This window comes from Emys orbicularis, chromosome 10 (genome assembly GCF_028017835.1).
Source record: "Emys orbicularis isolate rEmyOrb1 chromosome 10, rEmyOrb1.hap1, whole genome shotgun sequence".
In the NCBI taxonomy this organism is placed as follows: domain Eukaryota; kingdom Metazoa; phylum Chordata; order Testudines; family Emydidae; genus Emys; species Emys orbicularis.
The window spans coordinates 7,897,682-7,924,414 of record NC_088692.1 but is presented as its reverse complement, the minus strand read 5'-3'; the positions used below and the strand labels follow the sequence as shown (position 1 = coordinate 7,924,414).

The window sequence follows — 26,733 nt, the reverse complement described above, 5'->3', positions numbered from 1 at the left end:
GATGGTCCCTGCACCAAAGAGCTCATAGTCTAACTGCAAAAGCTTTAGTTGGGTCAGAATAATCACCACCAGAAAAATAAAACAATGCATGTGCTAAGCACAGCAAGTGGGTCCTTCTTTACCTGTTAATTCCATCCACCTCCTACTTGGGCTCAGTCTCCAAGCCAGCTCTAGCTGCAGTTGCCTGTCAACATCATACCATTTTTGAACTCTACCACACAGTGTTCCTGACCTAAAAGGAGCAGTAACTAGACATTCCCCACAGCTATTAAAAAGCTCCCTCCACCCCACCTCCTGGCCAGTGATTGCCTTTCCAGGGCAAATGCGGGCTGAGGTAACTCATTTGAGCAGAAGGAGAAAAATGGGTTGGAGGTGGGAAATAGTCGAGCATTATTAATGGCAATGTGTGGGCTGCTGGGCATTTCCAAGACTTCCGTTTTATCTTCTAGATCAGTGCCACTGCATCCTCCTCAGTTCGTTTCTAAATGCTATTCATATGCCGTGACATGTAATCTGTGCCCCTCTGGAATGTGCAGAGGGGAAGTAAGCCGGTAACAGATATGACAACAGGGCATTCTCGAGTCGTTTTGAGAAGTCTGGGGTCAGAGCTGTATCATTTCAGTCTTCTGACAGTGGCTGGTAGTCCAGGGATTCTCTTTGTTCCCAACCCCCGTTCTGTTTTAGGACAATGTCTCTTTACTATTAACTTGTGTAAAATGCTGTTTTACCAGTTAACCAGATTGACTTGCTGGCTGTATGTTTGCTTTGGAAACATCTAGCATCCCTTTAGGGCCTCAGGCATGAGGGTCAAAAGTAGCTCTGAACTCAAATAGTGCAGTTTCATCATGGTGCAGTATGGAAGTTTCTTTTGTTAGCTGCGGTGGGCAGAGCTGAAGAGCATCTTTCCGGGCTGGTTTTCAAAGATAAACCTGAAACTGCAAGAGTTTCTTAAAACTAAGCCCACCTGAGCCTGTAGTTTGTGGGTGAAAGTGCATCGGAAGATACTAGCATAGGAACCATGCAGAGTCATTCCCTTATGTTGCATTCTTTGGCTATGTGCACATATGGGTTTTGGTGGGGCACCGGTGGGGAGGAACCTTTTTGTTGTAAATGCTCCAAGGAAATCCTCTGCTGTTACGCCCACTATAAATGCTGGCAATCTTCATGCATGTAGCTCCAGTGTTATGGTACCGCGTTAATTTTAGTTGGCTGCAGTGAACGCCCCATACGAGGGCTTTATGGCTCTCTTCACTGCACCCTCGTAGAAAGCTAAGTTGCTTGACACATCAAAGCTTGCTGAACACAAATGTACTTAGCTAAGCTAAGTACAAATGTGGGGGTACTGTCCCTTTAAGGAGCAAGATCAGGGCAGAGGTAGGAAGGGCTGGTCAAGCTGAAGGTGAATTCAACAGCACGGGTGGAGTTACTGGGAAATGGCACCACTTGGGGCTCTGTTACCAGCAGGGTTTGAGTGAATGTCTCCCGGACCCTCCGGGCCAGAATTATTCTGTGGGAATCACATTCCATGGAGTTGGCTTATTGCCATTTTATTTGTTTTAATTCTAATCTGCATGTACAAGGCTGGCATGTCTGCATTTCTATTGAATAATCCAGGACTTTATTATAGGTTGTCTTTAGAAGCTTGGACATACATTTCCTTTCCCTACTAACTTTACCCTTTCCTGCTTGACAAGTATACATCTTCCCCCATCCCACTCCCCTCTAACTCAGCACTAGAGGGCCATTGCTTCCTTTGATTTACTTTCTTGTTTGAGCATTCGGCACCATCAGTGACATTTGCAGTAGCGTGCACAGTGCTTGTGCTGCTGCTGGCCCAGCGGGGGAAGCATAAGAGCACATGGTCTCCAAGTCCAGGACTACAGTGTTGATCACAATTCCAGGGGCCTGTGTTTTCAGTACAGAGAGTGGCATGGAGAAGTTCCTGGGTGAGCCTTTGCCAAGCTCGGAAAAACTGTAAAGGTGTTACCAAACTCCTCCCAGATGGTCATGTGCTTCCCTGTGCTTCCTCTTCCGTCACTGCTGAACCTCAGCCTCCTTCTCCGTGCCTTTTTGAAGCTACATCCCAGAATCACTGTGGTAGTGACCGGTTGCAATATGGCAATGAACACATGACTGTGGCCTCATTAAATGAATTGGGTGGAAGGATCATGATGGTTAGAAAGAGGGCTTCACGGGGCGATGGGGTGAGGACTGGATGGCTCAGAAGGGATGTACTGTTCAAAGCCTACCCATGGTGTTAATGATTATAAAGTTAGCACTTGAGGGCTGCTGGTTGGCCTCAGCCCTGTTCCTAGTGGACAAGTGCCCACATCCCAGTACTGCCATAGACCCCTTTGTTGGTGGTCTCAGCAGAGAAGGCCAAGTCCCGAGTGAGCAGCATAGAGAGAACTCCTCTCGTTGCTAGCAGGGTGTGTTTGAAGGAGGAGTGGGCTTCCCAAGCCAACGCTGAGGCACAGTGGCGAGGGGACAGCGTGGGGAAGTTTGCACTGCTACCTATGCTGCCCCGCTCTGTTGATAAGCTAAAGGGCTTTGCGTCCTTGGGCTGCCAGCTGGCACCTTCCATCAGCACTAAATTCATACACAGAGTTTGAGGGGAAAGGAGAGCAGTAGCTCCTGGCCGAAGTCGCGATACCATGAGGAGCTTCAATGATGGTGGGAGAGGGATGCCCAGGAACGCACATGGCATTTCAATGGGCTTTGATCCTGTCTCTGGCAGTGGCTCTTTGGGCACAAGTGTGATCGTGGGCTGCATCTCTGTAGTGGGCTGAGGGATATTTTCTTTCCTCCTCTGTCCTAACAGCTCCTTGCCAGAAGAGAAAAGCAAAACCAGCTCTTCCTTTGAGACCTGTCCAAAGCCAAGTGAGAAGCAGGACTCGGACCAAGCTGAGATGGATCCTGAGCAGAAGCGGAGCCGTGCCCGGGAGCGCAGGCGAGAGGGACGCTCCAAAACCTTTGACTGGGCTGAGTTCCGCCCCATTCAGCAAGCCTTGGCGCAGGAGAGAGCCACTGCTGCAGAGCCCTCGAAGAGCAGCTCTACGGCCTTCCCCAGGGAACCCAGCGCTCCGGACGCAGACCCCGGGGAGCTGGAACGGGAGCGTGCTCGGCGGAGAGAGGAGAGGCGCAAGCGCTTTGAGATGATCGATGCTGTTGATGGGGCAGGCCCAGAGGACGTGTTGAGGATGGACGTGGACAGGATCCCAGGCCTGCCCATCACAGGGGAGGTGAAGCCACAGAACGTTCATGTGGAGATTGAGCAGCGATGGCACCAGGTGGAGACGACCCCTCTACGGGAGGAGAAGCAAATCCCCATCATGCCCCTGCACGTGGCCCAACCGGACGACAGAGACGACGGGATCCACAAGCAGCAGCTAACCTCACTGCTGGAGAAGGAGGTAAAATGAGAGGAGTAGGGAGCAAGCCAGGGCTTTGGCTCCAAGGGGCTCCTTGAGCTGCCGTAGCCTGTGTGGTAATGGGCCTTCATGTTACACCAGAGTGGGTCATAGCTGGACGGTTCAGTCACGGGGTGAATTTATTGCTGCATTAAGAGCAAAGGGGATAAGTGGACACTATAGGGCCCCTTTGGGGAAATACAGGGACTAGGCCCATGCCCCTGGCATTTCCCATTCTCTTCCAATTTGATTGTCTTTTTGTTGTGTCTACATCTCCTGGAAGGACAGTTATTGCAATGGGGATCCTTTGGCATCTTTTTCTAGTCAAGCCAGACCAGAGGCTGTAGTGGTTGTTTATTAACAAGCCTTCCACTGTGACCTGAGCAAGTCAAGTATATTAATGCTGTCTGAAATCAGGCTTCAACTTCTGAACCTGTAATTGAGAGTGTGATTTTGTGTGTGCACGTGCACACAACAGCTCAGCCAACCTGCACATCTTGTAAGTGTACAAAGCTGGTTCTGCTTATCTGTCACGGACAATGAGCAATCTCGTGTTGTTGGAAACTAAAAAGAAAGTTGATGCCATAAATGAGCTGGGAAAGGAGCTACCCCGGAAGCTCAACTCACTTGGAAGAGGCTCAAGTCTGGCATAACATGGGTTAGTTGCTGCAGGTCAGAATTAAGGTGCATTAGCAGAGCTGTCAGAAATGAGCTGTGGTCGGGGGAAGGAGAGCTCACCTGGATTATGCCTGGCTCCTGCCACTGCTGTTAGTCCCTCATTTCAGTGAGCTTCACAAATGAAACAAATGCACAACGTTGGGGTTTTCTGTGTTTGGTTTGAGCGAGTGGGGTGTTGTCAAATGAAATAAAGCCCCAATCTCAGCAGGAAGAGAGGAGTTCGCTCCATGCTAAGTGCTTTTGAACCGCTTCCTCCCGTGCTTCCTCAACCAACCCTTTGGGTTCTGTCTTTGTCCATTTCCAACAGTTGGAGCAGAGCCAGAAGGAGGCATCAGACCTCCTCGAGCAGAACCGGGTCCTGCAGGGCCAACTGAAGGTGGCACTGGGCCGGGAGCAGAGTGCCAGGGAAGGCTACGTGTTGCAGGTAGGAGAGTGAGAGAGAGAAATCTCCATCGTTCGCTGCACCTGCAAATGAACTTGTTGGGCTTCAGTCCAGGGTGCTCATGAGTGCGTCCAGCGTGGAGCAGAAATGTGCAAAACCTATTGTGCCCCAAAAGATTTTGGCCTCTCTTAAAAGCTGCCATCGTCCTTTCCCGGCTTCATAAAGAGCATTTCTTTAATAATTCCTTTTCTGTTCCAATGGTCTGGGTTCTGGTGGAGAGGAACTCATCCCCCTAGGGCACCCATATCTGTGTAGAGACAGAAGATACGATGGCCAGCAAGGTTTCACTAAAGGAAAATGAGCCCCAGATGCATAGTGGAAACAACCTTGACAAAGTTCACTTTGATGTCAGTGTCGTTGCGTGCGCGCACCCCCGTCTCCTTTTCTATGCATTCAGGGCTGTGAATTCTGCTCTGGCCACATGGCCTTTCTAATGGACCTCTGTAGTGGCTTTTGGCTGTATTAAAGGCTGGTGGCTCTGAACCAGGCCTGGAATTGTGTTTTGGAGTGGTTAGGAAAGGAGAGAGGAGCAGCTACTCTCTTCCTCCCCACTCTCTTCCAGGCTCTTAGATACAGCCAAAGAAGTCTCCAGCAGTGCCTCAAAAGGAGGGGCAAAGCTTATGGAGCTGTAGCAGGCTGGCTCAGCAAGAATTCATTCATGTTCTGTGATCTAGGTAGAATTTTAGCTGCTGACTTTTACCTGCTGTGGAACAAGGTGGCTAGTGGCTGTGCTCTACGTTGCCACATGGTGGGGGCGGGAGGGGCGGAGGGGCTAGGTTTGGCATCCAAGGCTGTGCCCACTTCCTGGGCTGGAAGCACTGGGGAGGTAGCATGCTTCGCCCAAGGGAGGCAAGAAGCACCATGTGCGCTCAGTCACCCACCCCTCTGGAAAAGGAGGATTGATCCGTTAGTATTTGTATTGTGGGAAGGCTAGAGGCCCCAGTCAGGAACAAGGGCCCATGCTGTATGAACATATAGGAAGATACAGTCCCTGCCCCAGGAGCTTACAATCCAAGCTGCACGGAGTCTCCTGTGCAGTGTTTGTCCAGAAGGATGGAGTCGCAGTCTGGGATCTCTGGGGAGGGAGGAATTCCCTAGGTTCTGAAAGGAGAGCGGAGATCCTTCCAGGAGGAAAACTAAATGGGCCTAGCAAAGTAGCCAGCTGTGCTGCAGAGGAAGCACCCTAAGCTTCCAAGAGGGAAGAGCTTCTCTTAACATGCTGCTGCCAGTTCTCTGCCAGACTTGGGAGCTCTACCTAACTAGCCCCCTTAAATTGGAAGAATAGCTGGCAAGAAAAAGGGCTTGTGAGGGTGGAGAGGGATAAAGGTCTTGGATGGGCCGACCCATGGGGAGGGGAGAAGAAAGCTAGACAATTCCTGTGTTTATTAGCAAATTCCCAAATGTTCATTGGACTTGCCACTTCATGATCTGCAGCTGTAGCTTCCTGTTCTTAGACTGTGTTTGATCTTCTGTTATGGCAGCAACTCATGTTGGCTACAGGCTCTGGGCAGGATCCCACATTTCCACAACAACAGACCAACTGCGGCTTCCCTAGAGCGAAGGCATCCTACCTCCCTTAAACTGAAGCCCAGCAAATCGTAGACCAGCACAAAATTGGCTACCAAAACCTATTCCACCACGCTTGACATTCTGAGTTGGCCTTAATGCCTTTGAAGTTAGGAATAAGAGCGAGAATCAAAGTCCCTAATAGGTGGGCACAAATCAGCTCTAACGCAATATCAACCAACCCACTCTTTCATCTAAAACTAAATTGAATCTTGTTGAGAGTCTGAGAATATCTTTCTTCCCCCTCCCCGCCTTTGATGGCTGCCTTTGCATTTTCTAATTCCGGTAGGAAGCAACAGAGCCAAAATTCCATGTGAGAATTGAGTCTTTCTAGTCCAGCAAGAAACCATTAGTATCTGAGAGAGGGATCCTGTTCCCTGTTAACCATCGGAACAGTTTACCAAGGGTCGTGGTAGGTGCTCCATCACTGGCAATTTTAAAATCAAGATTGGATGTTTTTCTTAGTTATGCTCTGGAATTATATTAGAGACGTTCTGCGGCCTGTGATGTACAGGAGGTCAGATGAGATGATTGCATATAGTCCCTTCTGGCCTTGGAATTTATGAATCTCGGAGCGTTCCAGCGCTACTCTGCAGACCCAGAAAGTCTGGATAAACTTTAGGGTACTTACCTGAACGGAGCTTCTGAATTTTTTAAGGTCTTGCCCACCCCCAGTCCTTATCCTTTTACAGATACCTTTCATGGGCATTAATACTGATGGCTCTAGACTGGCATCAAACACTCTGCACATTTCTTAATAATAACAAACCTGTTGAACAAGAACTGGTACTGACGCATGCACCGTGCACTGAAGCCCTTTTTGAGCTCTTGTAACCCCTCTGACATTTCTTGCTGTTAAGTTTAATCACAACTGAAATATCTTGAACCCTTCGAATTCTAACTGGTGGTAAAGCGCTAGCGCTCACTCTTTCTCTTTTAGATACCTGGAATGTCTTCCAGCTCTGGTGAGGGAGGGGGTCACTTTACTAACCTGTCCTGGGTGGATATTCTTGCATGTTTTTGGTGTTAAGCATGACTTTAATGTAACATAACTGAGTGTCACATCTGTGGGCTTTCCCTACCAGCAAACAGAGTACAGCAAGGCAGGCCAAATTCATAGGCTTAACGCTGTGCTTCTCTTGCCTCTTCCTGTTTGTGTATTTCTTTTAAAGATATATAATTTCTGTCGACTTATGCATGACTCTCTTTGTGAGTTTTCTCTTTGCATGCTACACTGCTTTGGTTTGAATCTCACAAAGGTTTGTTTTATTTTACGTTCTCATCGTACCTGTTTTTCCCTTTCACTTGTCTTTTTTTACAGGTAGAGAGATTAGATCCTCCCCACTCTTAAGATGTAGTAATATTTTTTTTAAAAAGAGGAGCAGCCAGATGAAGAAGCCTGTTTAGCCATTATAGAAATGACATCACTATGGCAGCCATCTCCTCTTCCTGTGGCTTGGCAGGAAGTGATGTCATTTACTTTCAACCTCACTTCCTGTTATTGTTTTTGTTCTGAAGGACTTTGTTACCTGGAATTGTGCACTTTTTGTTTCACAACAAACTAAACAAACAAACACACCAAATTGAGCAGCTCCTCTCTCCCCAACCTGTTCCCTTCCCTCCCTCTCGTCCTCACGCCCTTCCAGTCTTTTGTCTCTGTTTTATTTACTAGTGTTTCCTTTTCCATTGTTTTGGTTTTGTTTGACTTGCTTCTCATAGACTGTTACCTTAGAGATGTTTCAATGTTACCATCTATATTTTCTGTTAATCAGAAGCAGCTATTGCCCCCTTAAAAAAAAAAAAAAAAAAAAAAGTGGTTTAAAAAAAAATTGTGCCAAGAACAGAAACCTTCCAAAATGGGAGCATATGGGTAGCAGCCAAAACAATCCAAGGAGCTTTCCCATGGCCAGACCTGGCCAGAGGTGTGACACTCAGAACTGGGACCCAAGTGTTACTAATCTAGTATTTAATCAATTTTTTTAAGACCGAGGTGGCAGCCTCACCATCGGGTGCCTGGCAGAGGCTCCATAAAGTCAATCAAGACCTCCAAAGTGAGCTGGAAGCCCAGTGCCAGCGTCAGGAGCTAATCAATCAGCAGATCCAGTCACTGAAACGTAGCTATGGTGAGGCAAAGGATGTGATCCGGCACCATGAAGCCGAGATTCAGAGCCTTCAGGCAAGGCTCAGTAATGCTGCGGCTGAGCTATCCATCAAGGAGCAAACTCTGGCCAAGCTGAAGAGTGACTTAAAGAGTGAGAAGGAGAAAGCCAAAGAGCAGCTGGAGGAGTGGCAGCACAGCGAGACCACTCTGAGCTCCCAGTTAAAAGCCAGTGAGCAAAAGCTAAAGAATGCAGAGGCGCTGCTGCTGGAAAAGACACAGGAGCTGAGGGATCTTGAAATGCAACAGGCATTGCAAAGGGACCACCAGAAAGAAGTGCAGCGGCTCCAGGACAGGATTGCAGACCTGAGCAGGCAGCTGAACGCTAGTGAACAGGCTCGGATCCTAATGGAGGAGAAGTTGCAGAAGAATTATGAGGCTTTGTTGGAAAGCTGTGAGAAGGAAAAGCAGGTTTTAATACAGAGTCTGAAGGAGGTGGAGGATAAGGCCAGCGAGTACGAGAATCAGCTTCAAAACAACGAGCAGCAGATGGAAATTCTTCAGAAAGAGAAACTGAACGCAAAATTTGAAGGCAGCGAGATTGTCCACCAGCTAGAGGAGCAACTGGAGATGAAGGAGGCCAGCATCCAGAAGCTTGCTGAGGACATCAAGGAACTTGAAGGGGAGAGAGATCAGATCAAATGTAGGTTCCAAGAGCTGATGAATCAGGTTGAAGAGTCAGATAATGAAGTTGCCAAGCTGCAAGCAAAGTTGAAAATGGAGGAGACCAACTATGACCAGCTGGAGCAATTGTACGAGAAAGTATCAGATCAGTTCCAGAACGTGCAGAAGGTGCTGGAAGAAAAAGAGGAAGAGCTGAGACACGTTAAGGAAATACACTTGAGAATTGTTGAAAAGAAAGATCAAGATCTCAATGAGGCTTTGGTTAAAATGGCAGCTTTGGGCAGCAGTTTAGAGGAAACAGAAGTAAGGCTACAGGCCAAAGAAGAGGTTTTAAAGAAGTTAGCTAATGTGGACTCAGTACCATGTGCTAAAGAGAGAGAGGACTTCTGCATTGAGGCTGATGAAAGTCACATTCCAGACATGCCAGCTCCTGAGGGGCTTACAGGTTTGAATCATGCACTAAAGGAGGAGGATGCTGAACGTCCTGAGACCAGCCAGAGACAGGCTGGTGAGCATACCATGTTGAATGCCGAAGAACTTAGGTCTCTGTTGAAGACTACAGAGCTTCAAGACAGAGAGCCACAGCAGAAAGCCTTAGCGAAGCCTGATATAGGAACACTAGGTGCTAAAAGGCAAAGAATCCGCTTCTCAAACATCCAGTGCCAAAAATACATCCATTCAGATGGGTCGGAGAAAAATTGGACTAGTAGCACATCTTCAGACACAAGCCAGGACAGATCACTGTCTGAGGAAAGCATGTCATCAGAACCAGTTCTTGGTTACCCAGCCTCAGGAACCAGTGACTCTGAGACTTATCTCTCAATCATCCATTCCCTGGAAACCAAACTTTACATCACGGAGGAAAAGCTCAAAGATGTGTCCATGAAGCTTGAAAGCCAGCAAGGCCATAACCAGGAAACCCTGATAGCCCTCCACCATCAGTGGGCCAGCACAGAGTCCCAGCTTAGGGAACAGCTCCAAGCTAGCTTATCCGAAGTTGGTGCTCTGGTTTCACAGCTGGAAAATGAGAGACAGGAAAAGTTCAGAATGATAAAAAATCATGTCAATGAGCTGGGAGACTTCCAAGTGAAAAATGATCAAACCCTGATCTGTTTAGAAAAATGCAGAGAACAGCTAAGGGCTTTACCCAAATCTGACAAGGAGAAAGAGAGAGATTTGTTTCTTACCACTCTGTCCAGCATGGAAACCACCTTGTCAAATGCAGTCCAGGTCTTGCAAGGGACACCCATCTCCTCTGATTATCAGCAGAGCGAAAGCTGTGTGGCTCAAACTCCACCTGCAGAAGAGAGTTTGCTGGAGGAACAGAAACTCATTTCCCAGCAGCAGCAAGTTGAAATGTCTGATGGAGACCAGTTAAGATTGCTTTCTGAGAGGATAGCATTTGAAGCCTCCCTGATCAACCAAATAGCAGAATCTTTGAAAAATGCAAGCTCAGAGATTTCCCAGATTCTCAGAGAGATTCATGGGACAGCTGAGGTGGTTTTTTTAGAGCCGGCAAATGTGTCACACACAGCAATTGCCTTGGCCAACATCTTATCTAAGAAGCTGCTACTGGAAGGTGAATTTTGGAGCCAGGTGGAAGAATTGAGAAAGCACTTAGGCACCAGAGAGGAGGCGGTAGAAAGCAAAACAGAAGCAGTTAGTTTTAGTTTTCCCCAATGCCTTGTCCAAACAGTAGCTGATGCTACGTTGATCAGGGCAGAACTTGGTTTTGTTGCACAGAAGATGCGAGAGTCTTTTCATCAGAGGTTAAAAACAATTGAAGAAGACCTCCACAATACCAAAACAGCTCTCCAGCAACATAAATGCATGTTGGAGGAAATCATCAAAGCATACAGGACCTCTGAATTTGACAGGGTTATGCATCAAATTTCTGAAGCACTTGAAATCCAAAAGGATGCTTCAGAAAGAACCCAAACCTCTTGGGATAGGAGCCACCTCAAGGTGATGCCATGTCAAGATTCAGCCAAGATGATGCAGGCCCATGGTTTGCCAGACCACAGTAGTGAAGCTCTTGTTGCCATTCAAGAAGACCTTGCCCAACAACTAAAAGAAAAAGCAAATGTTCTTAAAGAAATATCTGTTGCCTTACTATCCTTGTCCCCTGAGGAAGCCATACGCGATTGCCAGAAGCTCCTAAAAATTTCTCAAAGTCTTTCATATCATACATGCATGGGAGATCTTGAGCGCTATTCATCATTGTTAGTTCAAGATGCAATTATCCAGGCTCAGGTTTGTTATGGGGCTTTCAAAGTTAGACTCGAGTATGAAAGGGAGCTAAAGTTTTACAAAGAGTCCTTGCAAAACATGGATGCTCTGTGTCAAGAGCGCGTAAAGACCGTGTCCGCCCTTCGTGAGGAGTATGAAGACTTGCTTCGAAAGCAGCAGAGTGAATATGCCGAGATGATCGCCATCATTGAAAGAGAGAATGTAGACCTTAAGGCAAAAGTCTCTCAGCTGGACAATCAGCGGAGGCTCTTGGAAGAAGAAGAGCACAAACACAGCAAAAACTTACGCGAGTTACAAGGCAGGTATGAGGAGGAGATGCAAAATGTGATTGAGCAGTTGAATAGGACGGAGGACACTCTGAAGGCAGAGAGAACAGAGGGCCTAAATCAACTTGATGCCATCGTCCGAGATAAGCAAAACATGGAGACGTATCACCTTGAGCAAATGCAAATGTTGGAGGAAAAGTTCCAGGCCAAGATAAAGGAACTGCAAATCATCCACAATGAGGAACTGCATACTTTGCAGGAGCATTACAACCAGAACCTGCAGTGCTTGCAGGAAACACTAGACAATTACCAGAGGCAGCACCCAGAAGCCTTGCCTTCTGAAGGGTCTGAAACCAGTGACGGGAATGAGTGGGCAACAGATCAGCCCGAGGGTGGGATGCAGGTCTCCGAGAGCGAGTTAAACTCCATGCACGGTTTGAGAGAGCGCATTCAAGAGCTGGAGGCCCAGATGAATGCCATGAGGGACGAGCTGGAGAACAAGCACGTGGAGGGGAATGCTTCATCACTGAGGGAAAAATACCAGAAAGACTTTGAGAACCTGAAGGTTTTGAATACATTTAATTTTACCCCGTAACCCTTCCTTCCTATCAATGCAATGTTCCAGTTTGCTGGGAGGCCCTTCTAGTACAGATGGTTCCCCACGCAGGGACAGCACTCCCCATAAAACCTAAGACAGTTAAGAGAAACCAAACCAATTTAAATGACCTGTAAAGTCTCTCTCAATGCACGTTAGTTTTCTCCATGTTTCCCTTCTCTGCGCTGGGATGCATTCTAAATGCATTGCTTAGCGCTTCCAGTCCCTTGTACCTGGCTGTTTAAAAAAGCTCAGGCACAGTGAGAGAGAATGATTTGATTGGGAACGGTGGCAGAGGCTGCTGGTGAGTTAGTGGTGGGAGTCGGGGTCCAAAATGGTTGTAATAATGTCACGCTGCAACCAAGCCTCCTCAAACACGAACATTGCAGTGTTCTCCTCATGCCTGAGTCATATGTTCTGGGCAAAGCAGCTTTGCAGAGCTCTCTTTCCCGGTCTGATCAAACTCCCAGCCCAGCTCCCTTGCCTTCAGAGCCCTAATGCGAAATGTAAACGTATGCTCTCAAAACGTATGTTTGTGGGAGAAGGGGAGAATCTGGCTCGTTAAAAGAGGACAAGTTTTATAGACGAAAAATTAATACTAATCTCGGCTCGATGTGTGAAATCCAGCGTTGCTGTTTTTTCCTGCAGTTTTTTACGTGACAAACAGTGCACAGTTGTTGGAGCCCGGAAGTAGGTTCAGAAACAAAGTTTGAAGGAACAGGAGCAATGGCCACAAAATGCATTTACACAGGATGCTCCACCATTCAGGGCTGGCTATAAAAGCAGCACCCCGCATTACAGCTTCTCAAGATGTTGATTTTTGAACTTGAGACCATTTCCAGCGGGGAGCTGGTTCTGTAGCGGTGAAATAGGGACTTGCTAACAGCGCTCGAGCTGATTTCCAGGTTGAATATGGAGCTTAGGTACCACAAGGTCAGCCAATCCAGACTGCAAGCAAGGACCCAGGGTTCATGGGCAGAAGCAAGTCAGACAGAGGTGCTTGCAAGGGAGCAATAATCCTCCAGAGTCAGCAAAGGGCTTTTAAAGTGATGAGAGAGCTGAGTCCAGCAGCAGCATTATTTAACGGTGCAATCTGGAAGGCTTGGAAGTAAGGGATGGGGCTAGCGTTTATGCCAGTTTCTGGATACATAGAACTTTTAGCCTGGGAAGAATGGTAGCTCTACCCAAGTCCCTCTTCTGTCTCCTGAGAGACAAACCCATCATTCGGCAGGGGGTGCTGGATAGATCAGAGTGTGAAGGACAGGAACCGCATTTCTTAAACACACAAGTCCTAGGGTATCTGTTGCCATGACTTCCACAGACCGCTCCAAATGCCAGTTACTCTTTAAGAGAGGAAAATCACTTCCTAAACTCCTACCCAACCTCTCCCTCAGCCCAGTCACCATCACAGTTACTCTCTCCTTGAAAACTAAAAAGACCTTGGAATCAGTGCCCCGGGCAACATGCCATTCTCCAAATAGGGTCCAAGAGGAAGAGCGTTCTTGCTTTATAAACAATTCCCTTTATTATGCATCCCACAGTGGCCTTTTTGCTGCTTCCAAACTGACTCGAACAGCCAGTCACTGCCTCAGCTGTTTTCAAATTGTGACTCTCCCTATTGGAGACTGCTGGAAAACTGCAGTTTGCCAGATGGAAAAACAATGGAGCAGTAACCTTTGGCAGACCTGTGCTGAGGAAGGACAGAGAGAGATATCTAGCTCTCCCTCCCTCTTGCCTTCCCTCCCTCCCTTACTTGTATGAATTGAGGGGACAGAAACAAAAATATAAAATTAATCTCGGTTACTAGGAAGCTAACCCAGGCACTTTCCAAAACTCTTTAATACACGCATTAAAATAGCATTAAAATACTTGTTTTCTCCTTTCCTTTGTATACTCTGGAGAACTTTACGACCCTCACTAATACATATACTGTTTTGTGCTTACTCTAATTTCTCGGATTTACAGCAATGCATTTACAATAAACTAAATACTGTACCTACCAACCAATGTTATTAAGAAGCACTTGCCATTTTTCCTCCCTACGTTATGCCTGTAGATAAGGATCCTAGCATAGTAAAAGCTACCTCACCCGATACTCAGTCAACCAAGTCCAGATAGGTTATGGCACTGGGTTATTAGCAAGAAACAAGGCTGAGAAAATGAAAAATGCCTCCGGGTAAAAAAGCAAGCCAAAGAATCAAATCCGGACCCAGAATTCACACTGATCACATAGCATTAGACGATGAACAGGGGACTCTTAAGAATAAGAACCAGTAGGGCTCAGTGGGTAACACTCTCACCTCTGGAATCACAGGTTAAGTCCTACATGAGTACTTAGGCTCATAACTAGTGCTGATGCTACAGGATAAGCTCAGCAGGTGCTGTAGTGATACAGGAGGCATTAAACGTTAGCCACTGAAGACAATCCAGGTTAAAGTTTACCTCCTCTAGTCAGTGCTGTCATTCAATAAAACAGACTTTGATGTCCCAGGCTGTATATCTGAGTGCATAGAGCAGAGAGAGAAACTGGCAATGCAGGATTGGATTTTTGGGGTAGAAGTTTCAGGGGGGTCAGTTCACAACCCTTAAATTCTGCTTTGGGTTCATTCTGACCTCAAACTCACCAACTTAACTGAAATGGTTAAGTTTCCATGGCTCCCACCAAACACACTGGTGTAAAATCAAGAAATCCAGTGAAGTCAGGGTAGCTGTCTCAAACTGGCATAAATAGGAGGAGAATCTGACCCGTGACTCAACCCCGGTTTGCCAAGAGGTTCATGAAGTATGATGGGACCATTTGGCTAGTCCAGCTCTAGTGTCAGGTTTGTAACAGCCCTGAATACAGGCACGTTTCAGACCTCACTAGCAGAATTTTCTAGTTCTCATCACCAAGCTTTGTCCACATGGGCCCTGCCCAGGATCTGATCCAGGAGCGTGAAGCACTTTGAAGCTCCTGGAATCTCTCCTGCTTGGTTTTCTGGAGCATGGGTCTGGCAAACGCATTTGTTGCTGCGTGGAGAACTGACGCTGTAATTCCCAGTTGCTTTGCCCTTCTGATTCGTTTTCAAAGCTCTCTTTCCAAGTGGGGTGCCAGGAGGAGCAGGTTAGAGGAGCTGGCTGGCTTCTGAAGTGGAAGGGAAATCTTTGAGCCAGGGTGGGCCTCCAAAGTGACTTACTGAGAGCGGAAACAGGGCTGGCTCCTGCACGGGAGCCAAGTACTGGTGAAAACATTTTCTTCTGTAGCTGACGGCCTGGCACGGGGAATATGGCACCTTCATGAAATAAAGACAAATCTAAGCAGGAGCCATGCAACTCATGACTCGGCCATCTGTGCTCAGTGGGAGCTGGTGGGTAGAGATGCTGAGGATCAGGGCTGTCCGCTTCTCTCCCCACCCGACAAACACACACGGGAGAGAGGCTGTGTAGATTGAAGTTTGGTTCTGTGATGGACAAGCACAGGGAGGATCTAGGGCTACAGCCCTAACATGTGGGCTGTGGTGCTGTTGGATCTCCCCAGCCTGGTCAGCAATTGGCTGATGCTCCTAAGAGCAGCCCCTATGTTCTGCAGAGGGTAATGCTGGTGATGCAGTGGGTGAAGGTCTGCAGAACCGAGGTCCCAGTGCTGGGATGCAGGAGGTGCCATCATTTAGATGAGAGCCAAAATTCAAGACCTCACTGTTGGTGATGATTATAAATCCCATAGCACTTTCCCCAAGAGATGGCCCCATTGTCCCAGCCTAATTCCAACTCTGGTAACTAATTCTAGCACCCTGAATTCCTCAGACAGTTTCAACTGAATGTGGTATTTGTTCATCTTCACCTGCTGTCCTAAACTATAATACAGTGTTGCTGTTAAACAGCTACATTCCACCCCAGAGGTGGCTGCATTTCAGTGGTGGTTGCATGCTCCTTCTATAGCCTGCATTGGAGATTAGGGGTTTGAAAAGAGCCTGGAAAGCGCAAACTTAATTGCTTTTGAAAGTGAGGAACTGGTAATCTGTTAAGAGCCCATCATGGTGCAGCTACGTCCTATGCAAACTCGCCAGTAATCCCTTTCCCCACCAAAATAGAGCATTGTCACTGCTGCTCAAACAGGCCCTGCAGCCATTGTCCTGGACCTCACACATGGCCCTGCTAATGGCTCCCCAGCATACCAACTGGTACTCCAGCCCTGGGCCCCTACACACCCCTCCAATGCATCTGCATCTTGGCCTGCAGAACTCCCTTGCGCTTGCCATCACATGCTACTCCCGTACAGAGGCGGCAGCAGAAGTTTGGGATGGGAGAACGTGGGAAAGATTCCTGGAGTTCAGTGGATTTGCTGGAGGCTGCTGTTCTGGGCGTGTGAAGTTGTCCCAAGTGCAGAGAGCAATGAGTGGCACAAAGGAGGTGAAGGGGTCCGAGGGGAGTGTGAGGAACCAGGTGGGGGCTAGGAGGGAATGAACTCCAGCACAGACTAGGGGAGATGGTGCAGGACCTGAAAGGCGAGAGCAAGGCTCCGGAAGTAGATGCAGTAGAAGACAGAAAGCTACCAAAGGGACGGTAGGGATGCATCCTTGTTAAATACATTTTCCTTCCCCCATTTAGGGCCTGATGCCAACCCCACTGAAGTCCATGCTAGTCTTTCCATTCACTCCAGTGGGCTTTGGATCAGGCCCTTGGAGCAATCTTGAAAATGGAATTTTCCCCCCTTGGCCAGCTGTTGGGCCATTCCTTGCCTAATAGCGTTAGAGATGGGAAAGACCCCCTAGATTCGCCAGTCCCTGCCCCATGGCTAGGGCAGGGCTAGCCCCTACTACGCGCTTACTTCTCCATTGTCTGTGTGTCCATCTGTTGGCTGATCCGCGTTGTGTTCCCCTCTCAGGCTATTGGGCAGTGTGTGTGTTCACTGCAGGCACCTTGCCTAAGAGGGCGTCACTCCCGACCTTGTTAAGAAGGTAAATTCCGGCTCCTCTTCCATTTTGCAGGCGACATGTGAACGTGGGTTTGCGGCCATGGAAGAGACGCATCAGAAGAAGATTGAGGATCTGCAGAGGCAACACCAGCGGGAACTGGAGAAACTGCGGGAGGAGAAAGATCGCCTGCTAGCGGAAGAAACAGCCGCTACCATCTCGGGTAAGGGCCCAGCAGAGCACTTGCGCCACTGATCTGTGTGACATTGAGGGGAGGAGAAGGTCCCCTCAGCTGTGTGCATGAGGAAAGGGGGGGAGGGGGGGATGGAGCACTCAGCGCAAGGCAGGGTGGACAGAAAGTGCTGCATGATCAGTGAAGAGCACAAGGGCTAGTCTCCAGTCTGACAGTGGGAGAGCAGGGTGGGTGGAGGGAGCATGGGCCATGGAATATAATTGGGGGAGGGTGCGAGGGCTCTGGGGCACAGTTGGGTGAGGGGCAAGGGCTGATGGGGCGGGGGAGGGAGGATTGATGGAGAGCCACTTCCTGTCTCTTGTCCTGTTCTGATGTTCCTCTCCTTGGCGATAATGTAGCCCAGTCAGTTTTTCGCTCCATCTGAGGGAGGCATTACTCATTGCTGGGGCTAATTTATTACCGATTCCACAGTGACTTCATTCTTCAGTGCCCGTGAGAATATAAAATGCCAGAGCCCAGGCCTTGTGCATTCGGAGTCCCATAACTCAGGAAATAAACTGTGAATCAGGCAATTGTTGAACTTTATTAAAAAGCAAGATTTGCAGAAGCCCTTTCACTGCTTTATGGCCAGTGCCACGTAATAAAGTGATGGTGAAGCAGGAAAATGACTGACCAAGGTGACTCACGTTTTGGGGGAAGGGGGGGGGGGAACCTTTGGACCAAGTGATAAATGCATCTCCTCCTGCAGAGCATTAATCCTCTTTCTGTCCTGAGCAGCCATCGAAGCCATGAAGAACGCCCACCGTGAGGAGCTGGAGAGGGAGCTGGAGAAGACCCAGCGCTCCCAGATCAGCAGTGTCAACTCGGATATTGAGGCCCTCAGGAAGCAGTACTTGTAGGTTTCTCTCTCTCTCTCCCACGCCCTCTCCCCCCCCCCCCCCCCCCCCCCCGCGCGCGCACACTATGTGCTGCTAATGCTCTACAATAGCTTGACTCACAGGACAGATTTTTACTCCTCTTGGAAGTGAGGCATTCAGATAGAGTTAGACCTGTTGTTATAGAAGGTAATGTGGAAGCTTTTCTCAGTGCCCCTCCATCCTAACCTGTGCCCTGCCCCGGACCTCCACACCGCTCTGCCAGTGCTCCTCAATCCTAACCTGCAGCCCCTGCCATCCCTGTTGTAGGCTCCCAGAAATCTTGAAATTTTCAGTCTCCAGATACCTGCATCTGCAGCATTCTCTTTGTTATAGTTACCGTAGTGTGCAGATGCATGGTGGTGGTTTCCATGCCCCTGGAACTTTTTTTTACTGCTCAGTCAAATCTGTTTGCACAAGGCAAAAGCACTAGCCTTCAGTGAGGACCAAATCTGTGTTAGTAGGGGAGTTGGAGGAATAGCTGAGCTGCTTTACTAGGCTTTATGCCCATGTATAACACATCTGTGCTCAACCCAGTCCACCCACACATACTCTTTCCATCTAAGCTGAGAACAAGCATGGTAGCTTTCAGCCCAAAGAGAAATTTGTACGTGATCAAAGGAAGTACCTGGAAGGTTGAAGTGCCTCCATTGCAGGTGCCAAAGGTCCCTTCTGGTGCAGGGGCAAGGGTTTCAAGAGAAAAGGAGGATAGTTGGCCACCTGGGATTCTTCCAAAAGCAGAGTGTCTCCCTCACCCCCCAAGCAGATGTCCTGCTAACCTTGGGCTGTGAAGTGCCCCCTTCATCGGTGGAAAGCCGTGGACATGGCCCCAGCCCATCTGTCTCTTGGCTTTGCCCCTCTGCAGGGAGGAGCTGCAGTCGGTCCAGCGGGAACTGGAAGTCCTTTCGGAGCAGTACTCCCAGAAGTGCTTGGAGAACGCTCATTTGGCCCAGGCCCTGGAGGCTGAGAGGCAGGCCCTCCGCCAGTGCCAGCGAGAGAACCAGGAGCTCAATGCACACAATCAGGTGAGGCACCAGCTGCCCCAGAGCTCCTTGCCTGGCCACTCAGGTTTCAGTGGGATTTTTCTGGGGCAGTGGGTGGCTTCTCCTATGGGAAGAGAAGTTGGAGGCAAGGCCGACCAGCTGATCTGCACTGGCGGTGCATGCTCTGCTGTCCTGGCCCTAAGTAATAACATTAAAGCAATGTTAGCACCATGGCAGCCCAAAGGCAGGGGAGCTCTCCCAGCCCTGCCCACAGGACCTGCACGGTGTCTGCATTCCTCCAGCTGTCTCCCCAATGCAATGCTGTGTAGCTCAGATGGGGCTGAATGCATGGGGAGCCCCACAGAGGGAGCCTTGCAAGTCAACTGGAGACAAAACAACCCACTACAGCATTGGCTAGGGAAATCCTGTATCCCCTCTGCTCACTCAGTGACTCTCTCCCCTCTTCCCAGGAGCTGAATAACCGCCTGGCTGTGGAGATCACACGGTTACGGACCGGGGAGGGAGGGGGAGAGGCTGCTGGCTCGCCTCTCACGCAGGGCAAGGATGCCTATGAGTTAGAGGTAAGTGTCCTGCCCCCTTTGCTACTAGCAGCTGGAGAGGACAGGGAGGTAGCCACAGAGAAGCTGGTCTCTGATGACCAATGGGATTGTAGATGGTCCCAGCTGTAGATGGGCAAGGAGCACCCTGTAGTGTAGACCCTGATCCCCGCCTGGTTCATGAGTGTGTCCAGGCGCTCACAAGGAAATGGCCTGTCAGTGGGCTAGGAAGAGGGCGGAGTGGTGATCAGAATTATGGTAAAACCACACACGGTGTGGTCTGAGAATGAGACTGAGCCAACAACTCCTAGATTCTAATCCCACTTCTTCCTCTGGTTCCTCTGCTAGCCTTAGAAACGTCATCTAACCTCTACCCTCTATTTTCCAGCCCTAATGTGGGGATAATGCTTATGATGCATTGGGGCTGGGGTTTTGATAGAGGCACGTGAAATGTGTTGATGTGAGCATGTGCGAGTGCACCTCATTGTCAGCGCAAACCCTGGGCACAGCTTTCTCTCCACAAGTGGGCACCATCTTTGAACCGCCCCAAAAAACAGTCTGGTCTGAACTACCATAGGATTGTAGGACTGGAAGGGACCTCGAGAGGTCATCTAGTCCAGTCCCCAGCACTCAAGGCAAGACTAAGTATTATCTAGACCATCCCTGACGGGTGTTTTGCTCACCTGCCCTTAAAAATCTCCAATGATGGAGATTCCACATCTCTCTAATCAATTTATTCCAGTGCTTAACCACCCTGACAGTTAGGAAGTTCTTCCTAAAGTCCAACCTAACCCGCCCTTGCTGCAATTTAAGCTCATTACTTCTTGTCCTGTCCTCAGAGGTTAAGAACAATTTTTCTCCCTCCTCCTTGTAACAACCTTTTATGTACTTGACAACTGATATGTTCACTCTGTCTTCTTTTCTACAAACTGAAACAAACCCAATTTTTTCAATCTTTCCTCATAGGTCATGTTTTCTAGACCTTTAATCATTTTTGTTGCTTTTCTCTGAACTTTCTCCAGTTTGTCTATATCTTTCCTGAAATGTAGCGCCCAGAACTGGACACAATACTCCAGCTGAGGCCTAATTAGTGCAGAGTAGAGCCAAAGAATTACTACTTGTGTTTTGCTTACAACACTCCTGCTAATACATCCCAGAGTGATGTTTGCTTTTTTTGCAACAGCATTACACTGTTGACTCATATTTAGCTTATGGTCCACTATGACCCCCAGATCCTTTCCTGCAGTACTTCTTCCTAGGCAGTCATTTCCCATTTTGTATGTGTGCAACTGATTGTTCCTTCCAAAGTGGAGTACTTTGCATTTGTCCTTATTGAATTTCATCCTATTTTCTTCAAATCATTTCTCCAGTTTGTCCAGATCATTTTGAATGTTAATCCTATCCTCCAAAGCACTTGCAACTCCTCCCGGCTTGGTATCATCCGCAAACTTTATAAGTGTACTCTCTATGCCATTATCTAAATCATTGATGAAGATATTGAATAGAACTGGACGCAGAACTGATCCCCACAGGACTCCACTCGTTATGCCCTTTCAGCTTGACTGTGAACCACTGATAACTACTCTTTGGGAACAGTTTTCCAACCAGTTTTGCACCCCCCCTTATAGTAGCTCCATCTAGGTTGTATTTCCCTAGTTTGTTTATGAGAAGGTCATGCGAGACAGTATCAAAAGCCTTACTAAAGTCAAGATATACCACATCTACCGCTTCCCCCCCCCCATCCACAAGGCTTGTTACGCTGTCAAAGAAAGCTACTAGGTTGGTTTGACACAATCTGTTCTTGACAGAGCCATGCTGAGTGTTACTTATGACCTACTCCCTCCGTTATTAGCTGGCCAGGCTCAATGGGCTCCTCATTACACCTGAAGCTGTGTCTTGCTGTGTCTCGTGTGTGTGTGTCCATGTTACTGAGTGAAAATGCCTGGTCCCTTTTTCCCTACAGGTCCTATTACGGGTCAAGGAATCAGAAATCCAGTACCTGAAGCAGGAGATCAGCTCCCTCAAGGATGAGTTGCAGACGGCACTACGGGTAATGCCTGGGGCAGGGCCATCTCTGAACATGCACATAGGGAGCCCTCTGTCCTGTACGGGTTTGCTCATTTTCAGGGGGGTTAACTAACTTATTTTAAGAGTCGAATCAGCATTTAAACATTGATCTGCCTTAATTAACACAGCCACTTACTGGTTGTGGGTTATCATCTTTGTGCTGCAAATGAAGCATCTGGTAGCATCAAACCAGGATTCGCTTTGGTCTCTTCCTGGAAAGATGTTACCTTAAATGTTTTTGTCAAACACACAGACCCTGCGAATGGGCCGATCACAATTGCTCTGGGTGGTTAATTTGCCAAGGCAGGTTCTCAGCATTTTAATTCCATGCCGCTTTCCTGATTTAAACAGAAAGCCACAAACAATCAATTCTGTAACAAAACTAGCTGATGTGCGTGTGTAGCACTGCTCTCTACTGAATGGAATCTGAACTGCCCAGCTGTGTGTCCTAGATCCTATAGAGCTGTTAGCCAAAGGGAACTCTCCTTTAGCACACGTGGATTGGCAGTAAGTGTGCTTTTAGCAGGATGATCTGAGTTCTGCCCATGCTGTCCCCAAGAAGCTCTCTGTGGAAGTGCTGGGAGTTCCTGGATCTGTCCCAGAATGCTGTTTCCTGTGTTGCTGGGGTTTGCCACATCACCCTCTAGTAAGCACACACACTTTCTGGTTCTGTGTCCCCGTCTCACTCTGTGACAACCCTGCGGGTTTTCCTTGGTCCTTTCCCAGGATAAGAAATACGCCAGTGACAAGTACAAAGACATCTACACGGAGCTGAGCATCGTGAAGGCCAAGGCAGACTGCGACATCAGCAGGTTGAAAGAGCAGCTGAAGGCAGCCACAGAAGCGCTGGGCGAGAAATCCCCCGAGAATACCACTGTGTCGGGATACGGTCAGTCCCTCTGCTGTGCTGAGCAGCCTTGTTCCCTGCCCCAACACATGCAGCAGGCGGTACCAGCTCTAGTGTGATGGAGCCTAGAGGGCCGAGAGCAGGGCATGGTAGGGTCCTGCAGGAGCTCCAGTATATCCATGGTGAATGCTGGGAGATTCAAACAAACGGGGCTGTATTCCTCCCTCCTGTTGCATCACTTAATTTACTGGAGTAACACCAGGGAGGAAGACGGCCCAGGTTGTGCGTGGCCTGCCTGGCTCAGGAGATTGTTCATGAGGTTGGGAGCTGTTCACCTCCAGGTGGTCTGGTAGAATGTGGCCCAGGTTGGTAGTAATTAGAAGTTAGCTGTTGGGTGGCCTGTCAGAGTTGGGGGGAGCAGGATCTCCGTCTAGTTCCTTAATAACAGGCAAGTGCCCTCATTGCAACCTCTTTCCTGTTCCAGACTGTCCCTGTCCCCCATCCTCTTGCAGAGACCAAGGATTGAATGTCCCTGGAGCCTGAACTCCCCTCTTGCCCTTAGTGGCGCTGCCTCCTTCCAGCTTAGGGATGGGAAGCTTCCACTGGGGCTTTGGAATCCACCCATGCCCCAGTCACCCAGGGATGTCACTTTGCATCCTGGGGCCTCTTGCCTCTTGCAGTAACTGGGTGAGAGGCCATGCTTCGCTTGTGCTGTCCCTGTGGCTCTGTAGGGCCGTGGCTGCCCTCTTCTGAGTCACCTCCTGGGAAGCTTTGCCCAGACTGAGCCTGCACCGCTCCACGGCAGCATTGCCCTGCTGCTGGCCGACGTGTCCCCAGCCTCTGCTCTCCCTTGTGACAGAGTCAGGACTCAGCAGCTCACGCTGCTCCCTTTGCTCTCCCCAGACATCATGAAATCAAAAAGCAACCCTGACTTCTTGAAGAAAGACAGATCCAGTGTTAGCCGGCAACTAAGGAATATCAGGTCAAAGGTGAGTGTGTTTCTCTCTGCCCAGGTGATGTGAATGCCCCACACAGCTCTCTAGTGGGGGTTTCTGGGGAGACTGCCCAAGGAACAGAGGAAACTGAGGCTGATTGGCAGGGGGATGAGGCAGGAGGATTTTCCCGTCCTTACTGCTGGTCTTCGTGTTTGCATCAGTGTGTAGTCCCGGAAGGAGGTATCGCCCTGCCCAGAGCGGTTGCTGAATGAATAGTCACCCTCGTACCAGCCAGGCCGTTGGAAGAGTAGTTACACAGGTGTAGTGGCAAGTCAGCCTCCTCCCCCTCCCAGTCACGATTGCAGGAGAGTGGTCATGAGGGGGTTAATTGAGTTACCCAGAGTATTATGGGATGGAGCCATGCTCTCCCCCCCTTATTCCTGTTCAGTCAGTGGGCGTTTCCCCCCACTCTGCTGTGATGCAGTGGAATAAAGCAGCAAGTTCCCAGCCTGCAGTGCTCTGTGGAGACTTGTGGCACTGAGTGGTCTCATTGCAGAGCTGGTCCCCTTTCCTCTTCCGGAGGCCCTGTGCTGCTGAGATCTCAGTGTGACACTGACCTGCATAGCTCCTGGAGTTGCTATCGGAAAAGAGAGGGAGGTGGCCCTGGTTCTCAGGCATTTCCCAGGAGGATCCCCTCTGGCACTTACTCCCCATTTTTGTGGTGAGGTTTGGCGGTGAAGTAACTGGTGTAAGCGCGCCTAGATACCGTCGTGATGGGTACCTTGGAGATAAAACAGTGTAATTCACTGCAGCCTCTTTGATCTGTACATGGAACGGGGCTAGTTCTTACCTAACATTTGCTTTTACCTGGGGAGATTGGGGCTGATGGCCCAATGGTTCTCAGTGCTTTAAAGCCTGGCCATGTTGCATATCCCAAATCCAGTTATTGCAGTCACATGTCCCCAGGGTTTGGCCTGCCAGCTGTCGGGATTCCACCCTTCAGGGCATTAATCCTCTCCATGTAGGCAAAAGAGAACTTCTCCAACCAGCCTAGGCTGAGTGTACGGGGCAATCACACAGAAGATCTCTCCCAGCATAGCCCAGGCCTGCCTCCCCTCTCACCCGTGATACGGAGCACCTCGTGCTGATATTGGGCTGCTGTAGACGGAGTGAGAAGCCAGGCCAAGCATTCGAGCTCCATCTTCTCCCAACTCACCGCCCAAGCTCTCCAAGGCTGCGGTGGGGACTAAGCTGCTAGAACCAAATGCACAGGTGCCCCCAGTGTGGACACCGTTCAGGCTCGCACATGCAAAACCCGGTGCTTGTGCTCGCTAGGCCCGGTTTGTGTGCACAGATCCCCCTCTGATAAGTGCGGGGAGTGCCTGTGCATATTGAAAGGTGCAGCTGAGGTGCTGGTTTGCAAACTGGCTCTTGAGGGTCTGATGATGTTTCCCTTCCCCTCAGTTTGCTTATTTTGTCATCCCCTCTGTGTCTGTGTCCGTGTTTATTTGGTGTGCTTGGGGGAGGGAGGCAGAGGGCAGTGTGGACGGTGCCGATGGGCACGCTGTCCCCTTGTCCCGCTAAGGAGGGGGAGGAGGGGCTGGGGCTGTGGAACCATCGATGCAATTAGGATTTATGTGCTTCTTGTTTTCTGTTTCTGTTTTTTTTCTTCTTTATTTTGCTTTTTCCTCTGACAGTCCGTTATTGAGCAGGTCTCATGGGATAACTGAAATGAACCAGAGTCCAGGTTCCCTGTCACGTAGGTAACCAAACCAGCACCCACCAAACAATGCAGCTCCCCGAGGGGGCGGCCCACTTTGCATGCCCTGCTCACTCCTCCATGGCAAACAAGAACCTTCTCTTAATTATTGATTTGAAATTGATCTTCGGGGCGGGGGAGCAGATTATCCTAAAATGAAATCAACCAGTTTTGCTCTTCCCTGGGGAATTTGGCTTTCTCACCCACCCACTCTCCCCGGCACAGAGGTCCGTCCCTGGGAGGGTGTGCGCACCTCTTGGGCATGCTGTGTCGGGGGGGTGGGACACAGAGTGTGCATGCTTAATGACTGTGCATGCCTCACACTAAACTCACTTCGACATGCGGCCGTTGCAGGAAGAAGGGAACCTCGGTTTCAGTAGTGTCGGGCTGGGGCTGGGCGAAGTCTAGGAACTCTCCCTTACCACTGAAGAGCAGCTAGAAGTGACGGAAAGGAGGAGGCCAGTGGAGCTACCCTGAATCTCCCACCGGGGTGGCAGCACAGACAGCACTGCCCTGTGTTTACGATGCCCATCATTGCTGCTTCCTTAGATGATCTGTACCTGAGCACAGGAGTTTCCTCCTGGCGGAGCATCCTCTTCTTCCTGCTGCCCAGCCATGCTCCAGCTACCCAGTGGTTGTGATACTACAATTCATTACCTCATTAGCAACTGTCCTATCACAGACACTGCCTTGTGGCTTCCAAGATCATCTGGGAGGAGGAGGCAGCTGATGAGAAAGGGGGCCATTCCAATTAGCATGTCTTGGATAACCAGCAGCAACAGGAAAGTGGCAAGGGCTCCGAGAGCGGGATACTCCCTGGGAGGAAACGGGATTGGTTTCCAATGGGGTTAAGGGGAGAGGGTTTGAAAAGGCTGATCAAGGAATTCTGTGGGTTGGTGGAAATTTTGAATGAGGGTGTCCTTATTACAAACTGAACTCTGCACGAAGTGATCTCAGAGACTCCCTTACTGAGTGAGGGGTTTGCTTGGCTTTCTACGCTTGGCAGTGTAGTCTCATGCATTCCGGTGTCTTGATCTATAAAGAGATCAGAGAATTCAAAGGTCCAGGTTGGAATTTAAAGGGACTCTGTTAATTTGAATAGGCTCAATATTTGACCTACTTTCTGATAGTCAGGTAGAGACCGTCCTGAATTTTGAATAAAGAACAGGAGTACTTGTGGCACCTTAGAGACTAACGAATGTATTTAAATAATTCCATTAGTCTCTAAGGTGCCACAAGTACTCCTGTTCTTTTTGCGGATACAGACTAACACGGCTGCTACTCTGAAAGCTGAATTTTGAATGTTTCTCTTCTGTCAGCTAAAAAGAGAGCAAGAACACTATTTAAACTTTTGTCAAAATCCCAATTCCTGCTCTCCATTGATAATGGATTTGTTTCTCTCAGCCTGAGCTGTGAAACCAGCAGAAATGCAATGGTCACCGCAGTGTCTTCACAGTATCACAGCCATCCTATTCACACTGGGCTTTGCAACCTCAGCCTCCCCCAATAGCCGCTTGTTAACCAAAAACTTGGCTTTGGGGCCTATGTGACTTAACCCTGTGCCTTTAGTCTTCTGATACGGCAACCAAGGGATTTC

General features: G+C 49.0%; 1 protein-coding gene across 1 annotated transcript in view; it reads left to right on the top strand.

Annotated features, from left to right (window-relative positions):
- MPRIP (myosin phosphatase Rho interacting protein) overlaps positions 1-26,733 on the top strand; it is a 164,904-nt gene that overhangs the window by 136,742 nt on the left and 1,429 nt on the right. The window contains exons 14-22 of the mRNA XM_065411992.1: positions 2,822-3,413; positions 4,396-4,512; positions 16,957-17,104; positions 17,852-17,969; positions 18,854-19,013; positions 19,442-19,552; positions 21,492-21,578; positions 22,322-22,484; positions 23,346-23,431. Coding sequence (XP_065268064.1) covers positions 2,822-3,413; positions 4,396-4,512; positions 16,957-17,104; positions 17,852-17,969; positions 18,854-19,013; positions 19,442-19,552; positions 21,492-21,578; positions 22,322-22,484; positions 23,346-23,431 — 1,582 coding nt within the window. The remainder of the gene's footprint in view (positions 1-2,821; positions 3,414-4,395; positions 4,513-16,956; positions 17,105-17,851; positions 17,970-18,853; positions 19,014-19,441; positions 19,553-21,491; positions 21,579-22,321; positions 22,485-23,345; positions 23,432-26,733) is intronic.